Genomic DNA, 7,004 nt, shown 5'->3' on the forward strand with positions numbered 1-7,004 from the left:
ATCCATACTAAGTTTTTTCTCTGGCTCGGTGAACATACCCCTTTGGCAATACTGGCAAAATTTCGAACGGGCCGCGGGGTGGTGTCAGGGCATAATTATTGATCCGATTCTTCCATATGTGTATAAAATATTGTATGGAAGTATCCAAGACCGAATTTCTGGTCCGATTCAGTGGTTCGACGCATACTAAGTTTTTTCTCCGGCTTGGTGAACATACCCCTTTGGCAATACTAGCAAAATTTCGAACGGGCCCTGGGGTGATGGCAGGGCATAATTATTGATCCGATTATTTCGTATGTGAATAAAATATTGTATGGAAGTCTCCAAGACCGAATTTATGATCTGATTCAGTGGTTCGACCCATACTCAGTTTTTTTTTCTTTTTTTTATTTATTTTTTTTGCTTTTTTTTATATCACCCTAAATAATAACTATTTTCTAAGCTTGTAAAAATATGGACATGTGGTGGTGTGCTGGTTTGAGTACATCTAAATCTTACCATCTCAAAGTTTTTAGATTATGGTAATCCTCCCTAAGCATCGAAATTCGGTTTCACCGTTTTTCAAATTATTAGATATATAAAATCTGCTAAAGAGGACTATCAAAGCTAGTTGGGCCTACCGACACATCCCAAATTAAGTGCGCCATATGTTATTTAATCTCATATATAATAGTAGTTTTAAAAGATCAACCTTAAACAATAATATCATTTTCCATTATACGCAAAATAAATTTGCAGGACATTTTTTTCTTTTTTATTATTTTTTTTATATATAACTCCTTTTTTCGTTTTTTTTCTTATTTATCTTTTTTTTTTTAATTTTCTTTTTTAATAAAAATCTAAAAAAACGTCGATTTCTCATCCCCACACTTAAATTTCGCATTGTCCTCAATGGGAGACAAGAAAAAGACAAAAAAAATAATGCAGAAATAAAATAAAATAAAATAAAATAAAATAAATAAAACAAAACATAAAGAAAATGGAACAGACTCCTTTGGTAATATGGCAGTGATTTGCGTATGTCATGTTCCAATAAAGCGACCGTATAGCATTTCATTCGCGGCCGCAACTTTTGGGTACCCTCGACAATCAAATCAGCAAGAATGTCCCCGTCCGAATGGAGATTGAGTACGAACGAAAGTATCCAACCTGCAAAACAAAGCTCAAAGCACCCAAAGCAGACATCAAACAGACTCTAAAAACTTAAAACTGACTCAAAATATAAAAAATAAAGGAAAACGAATAAAAATTATACAAACTCTACACTCGGGTATTTCCCGTGGCCTATCCCTATCAAGCAATCAAAGTAGGGATATCGAGGAGAAATACATCTTCCTCGACCGAATCAGCCGGCCCACCGATATAATGTTTTAACCTATGGCCGTTCACATCCACGCTCTCCCCTCATGATCAACTAACTCAATTGCACCATGTGGAAATGCCGCCTTCACCGTATACGGACCAACCCATCTCGATCTAAGCTTACCTGGAAATAACTTCATACGGGAATTATAAACCAACACCCGATCCCCACACTTGAACTCTTTCACTTTCCTCAACTTTCGATCATGTAACGCCTTCGTACGCTCCTTATAACTCCATGATCTCGCATACGCCTCATCTCTCAGCTCCTCAACCTCATGAATTTGGAGATACCGGTTTTTTGCAGCTTGGGTCAGGTCAAGATTAACGGATCTCAACGCCCAATATGCTATATGCTCTAACTCAACCGGTAGATGACACGCCTTCCCGTAAACCATCTTAAAGGGTGTGGTCCCAATAGGCGTTTTAAACGCTGTGCGGAAAGCCCAAAGTGCATCATCCAACTTGTCGACCAGTCCTTTCAGTTCTTGCCGAAAGTTTTCTCTAAAATTCGTTTAACGCCTCGGTTTGCATTCTCCACTTTCCCGCTCTTCTGTGGATGATAGGCGGTGGACAATCGAAGGGTGACCCCATATCGTGCCAACACCTTCTCCATCTGGGCATTACAGAAATGTTTCCCCCTATCACTGATCAAGGCCTTGGGAGTACCAAACCGACAGAACAACCACTTCAAGAATCCCACTACAACTCGGCCGTCGTTAGTGGGCAAGGCTTGAACCTCAACCCACTTGGAAACGTAATCGATAGCCACGAGAATGTATCGGTTCCCTCGATAAGACGGGAACGGACCCATGAAATCAATGCCCCAAACATCGAAAACCTCACAAACCTGAATAGGGTTTTGGGGCATCTCATTACGGGATGAGATGTTACCAGTGCGCTGACATGCGTCACACTGTCTGACAAATTCGTGTGAGTCTTTGAAAATCGATGGCCAATAAAAGCCGAAATCTAAAACTTTCCTAGCGGTGGAAGACGAACCATGGTGACCTCCAGTTAAACCCTCATGACAATGCCTAAGAATCTCAGGGCTTTCTTCTCTACTCACACACCTCCTCAACACTCGATCGGAGCCTACACGAAACAAATACGGCGAATCCCATATGTAGTGGCTGGCGTCTGCAAAAAACTTCCTCCGCTGCTGATAACTCATGCCCTTGACCACTACTCCTTCCGCTAGATAATTCGCAATGTCGGAGAACCATGGCAGGCCCTCCTCTTCAGCACTTACGTACAACATTGGCTCTCACTCAAATCTCACTCTCACCATCATCAACGACTCATGGGGAAACTTATCCCGATGGCATCCTCTCTAATCTCCTCTCTCTTTGGATCCTCTAGACGTGATAAGTGATCCGCAGCTACATTCTCCGCTCCCTTTTTATCTCTAATCTCAATATCGAACTCAGAAAGCAAGTGAATCCATCGTATCAAGCGAGGCTTGGCATCTTTCTTGGCGAACAGGTATCGCAATGCCGCATGATCAGTATAAACGATGGTTTTGGACAACACGAGATTAGAACGAAATTTGTCGAACGCAAAGACCACTGCTAGAAGCTCCTTCTAAGTAGTCGTGTAGTTCTCCTGAGCATCATTGAGGGTCTTACTCGCGTAATAGATAGGATGGAAGTGCTTGTCCTTCCCCTGACCTAAAACAGCCCCGACTGCAAAATCACTAGCGTCGCACATGAGCTCGAAGGGTAAGCTCCAGTCGGGTGCTACTAAGATAGGGGCATTAACCAACTGCCGCTTGAGAAACTCAAACGCCTTCAAACAATCAGCATCAAATTCGAATGCGATGTCCTTCTCTAGAAGGCGAGTCATGGGCCGGGTAATCGTAGAAAAATCTTTAATGAACCTCGATAAAAACCCGCATGCCCAAGAAAACTACGAACGGCTTTCACACTTGTCGGTGGAGGAAGTCTACTGATTGTGTCGATTTTAGCTCTGTCTACCTCAATATCATATCGCGAAATCTTATGCCCGAGCACAATGCCTTCAGTCACCATGAAGTGGCACTTCTCCTAGTTCAACATCAACTTAGTCTCTATGCACCTCTTCATGATCTTCTCCAGATTAGAAAGACATTGATCGAATGAGTCCCCATATACCGAAAAATCGTCCATGAAAACCTCCATGGAACTCTCAATCATGTCCTGGAATATCGCTACCATGCAACTCTGGAAAGTAGCCAGAGCATTACATAACCCGAAAGGCATACGTTTGTACGCAAAGGTACCGTATGGGCATGTAAATTTGGTCTTTTCCAGATCCTCATGTGCGACCGGGATCTGGAAATAACCTGAAAATCCATCAAGAAAAAAGTAAAACTTTCGTCCCAAAAGACGCTCCAACATCTGATCGATGAACGGAAGAGGAAAGTGGTCTTTCCTAGTAGCGTCGTTAAGCCTCCTGTAGTCTATGCACACCCGCCAACCTGTGACTATCCTAGTCGGAATAAGCTCGTTACGTTCGTTAGTGACAACTGTCATCCCTCCCTTTTTAGGGACGACCTGAACGGGACTCAGCCATGAAGAATCGGAGATGGGATATATCAGGCCTGCGTCGAGGAGTTTGACAACCTCCTTTTTGACCACCTCCGACATGTTAGGGTTGAGCCTCCTCTGAGGTTGGATCACAGGCTTGTATTCATCCTCCATGAGTATCCTATGCGTGCAAAAGTTCGGGCTGATGCCCTGAATGTCCATGAGTTTCCATGCAATAGCCTGTTTCTGTGCCTTGAGCACATCAACCAACCTCGATTTCTCATCATTCGTCAACTGAGAATAAATGATAACGGGTAAATCGGCATAACCGTCCAAGAAAGCGTACTCCAATTGAGGAGGTAGCTCTTTAAGCTCAAGGGATGGTGGTGCCTCAATCGATGGTCTCTCCTTCGGTCCCTTGGTGCTATCGGCAACCGTAAACACATCGGGGTATTCAGGAGGTGAGCTAACAAGAATGCTCAGGTCGTGCTCCTGGTGAACATCAACCTCGTCCTCCTGATTGAGCAAATCTGCTCCAGAGATGTAGCCAAGACAGAGCTCGAACTGAGATATAAACGTGTCAAGAAAGTAAATGGAATCGTCCTGACTACTGGAGTTTCTCATGGATTTAACGACATCGAAGGTGACGTTCTCCTCCCCTACACGAAGTGTAATTTTGCTGTCGAAGATGTCAATAAGTGCTTTAGCAGTACGCAAGAAGGGTCGCCCCAAAATTAGTGGGACCTGATCGTCAGCCTCCATGTCAAGAATAACAAAATCCACATGGAAAACGAATTTATCAACTTTAACGAGTACGTTTTCCATGATTCCCCGCGGATATTTGACCGAACGGTCGGCCAAGGATAAACTCATGCGCGTCGGGACCGGATCGCCAAGGTCTTGCTTTCTATAGAGAGAATATGGCATCAAAATTATGCTAGCACCTAAATCGGCCAACGCGTAGCTCTCAGTCGAGCTGCCAAACAAACACGGGATCGTGAAGAGTCTCAGGTCTGCTAATTTCACCAGCAACTTATTCTGGACTACTGCAGAGCATCCTTCATTTAGACAAACTGTCGAAAGCCCCTCCAGCTTCTTATTATTAGAAACAAGATCTTTTAAGAATTTCGCATATTTAGGCATATGCTGGAGTGCCTCGACAAACGGAAGATTGATTTTTAGCTGTTTAAACATGTCCAAGAAATGTCCATATTCCTGCGCATACTTCTGCCACAGAAGACGAGCTGGATACGGAACTCGAGTAAGATCAACTTCGGACTCTTCTAATCTTCAATCTTCTTTTCAATAGCTTTCTCTGTGGGAGACTCACCGTTTGACGCGGTACTTGCTGGGACTCGCCTCTCGTGCTTCCTCACACGGGTCTCCATCTCTATTTCCTCGTCCACCGGCTCCTCATCATCTGCCAGCGCCTGCTCTCGATCACCTCCTCTGCCACTACGGGTGGTCACCGCCTTCAACTGTGCCTTCGGGTTAAGCTCAGTGCTGCCCTGAAATGCTCCAACCTACTTATTAGGTAGCATCTGCATCATCATCTCATCCACCTTTCGAGACATCTCCAAAAATGACGACTGTTGGTTCTTCAATAGGGTGCCGTGCTCAGCCAGTCTCTGTTGTGTGTTATTATCTCTGTCAATAAGATGAGAAAGCATGGTAGATTGCTTGAGCTTCTTAAGATCCGGATCCATACCGCTACTCTTCCCGGCACTCGAACTCCCTGCTACCTCTGGCTCACTAACGTGCTCCTACCTAAAACCCTGAGCATTACCTCCCGACCTCCAACCATAGTTGGAGTTATTTCTCCATCCTGAGTTTCCGTAGGCATTCGCTCCTCGATTCTATTACCCAAGTAGTCTACCTTCTCCGGTTGATCGACCGGACAATCAACTGTATCATGCCCTCCACGACAGACTTCGCATTTCTGAGCGATCTTCTTCAACTCTCGGATATCCTTCTGCATTGCCTCTAAGGCAGCCGCGATGCTAGTATCATTCGAGACCTGATAAATGCCTCGAGCGGAAGAGGTGGTGGTTTTAGAAGTACCTCGGGCGGACGGCTCTTGCTGTTCGACTAGGGCGAAACTCTCAAACAACGACTCACATTCATCTATATCCAGCTTCTCTAACATGTTTCCTCCAGCTGACGTATTGAATCTCTTCTGCATTTCAAAGGTCAGCCCGTTATACAATTTCTCGACTACAGCCCATTCAAGTAGACCATGTTGGGGGCATCTACTAAGCAGATTATGGAACCTTTCCCAAGCCAAAGAGTATGGCTCGTCAGGCTCCATGCGGAAGGAACATATCTGATCACGAAGTCGCGAGGCTTTAGATGGCGGAAAATATTTCTTAAGGAATTCGGCTTGAAGATTCTCCCATGTAGTTATGGACCCAGGGGGAAGGTTTTCCAGCCATGATGAAGCGCGACCCTCCAGAGAAAATGGAAAAAGATGAAGGTAGATAGAAGCATGAGTGACGTTGGCAATATTGAAAATGTCGCAGATTCGAGTGATTTTGTTCAGATGGCCAGGCGCGTCCTCGTCTTCAAGTCCATGAAATGGGGCAGAATTAGTAATGGAATTCATGACGTTGGTCGGAATTTGCCAGTTATTAGCATCGGGCATCGCCGGACGTGTGATAGCAGACCGTCTCCCCAAAACTCCCTCATTCGCTCTCGAGTGAACCGTACGTGCAATCTCCCTCATTCGCTGATAGAGTCACCCATATCTAATTTAGAATCAGAAACGTGTACCTTGTTTTCGCGTAGAGCACGTGCAGTCTCTCGAAACTCCTTACGGCGCTCACGAAAATCTCTCTCGGGTTCGTCAGAAGCAGTGAACTCTAGTGGTCCTAGTGAACGAGTACGTCGCATACGCTGAAAAACAAGTAAAATAATGAGGACCCAAGCTTATCCCTAAAGCACACACGTTAAAATCAAGGCACAAATAGCAATCAAGAGCAATTAAATAATAATTAAATAAAAATTAAATAATATAAAACTAATTAATTAACTAAAAGTAAAACTAAAAACAAATAAAAAGCAAATAGAAACTAGTACGCTATTACCAAGTGTCCCCGGCAACGGCGCCAAAAACTTGATGTGCGCAAAGTGGTATAT

General features: G+C 44.1%; 1 protein-coding gene across 1 annotated transcript; it reads right to left on the reverse strand.

Moving 5' to 3' along the window:
- Positions 1–1,385: 1,385 nt before the first annotated feature.
- LOC143587273 (uncharacterized) lies at positions 1,386–1,760 on the reverse strand. Its single transcript, XM_077068608.1, has one exon. It carries the CDS (start codon positions 1,758–1,760, stop codon positions 1,386–1,388), a length of 375 nt encoding a protein of 124 aa, XP_076924723.1.
- Positions 1,761–7,004: the final 5,244 nt, after the last annotated feature.

This window comes from Bidens hawaiensis, unplaced genomic scaffold, assembly GCF_021521415.1.
Source record: "Bidens hawaiensis isolate Kalapana, Puna unplaced genomic scaffold, B.hawaiensis_p1.1 tig00035436_1, whole genome shotgun sequence".
NCBI classification, from domain to species: Eukaryota; Viridiplantae; Streptophyta; class Magnoliopsida; order Asterales; family Asteraceae; genus Bidens; species Bidens hawaiensis.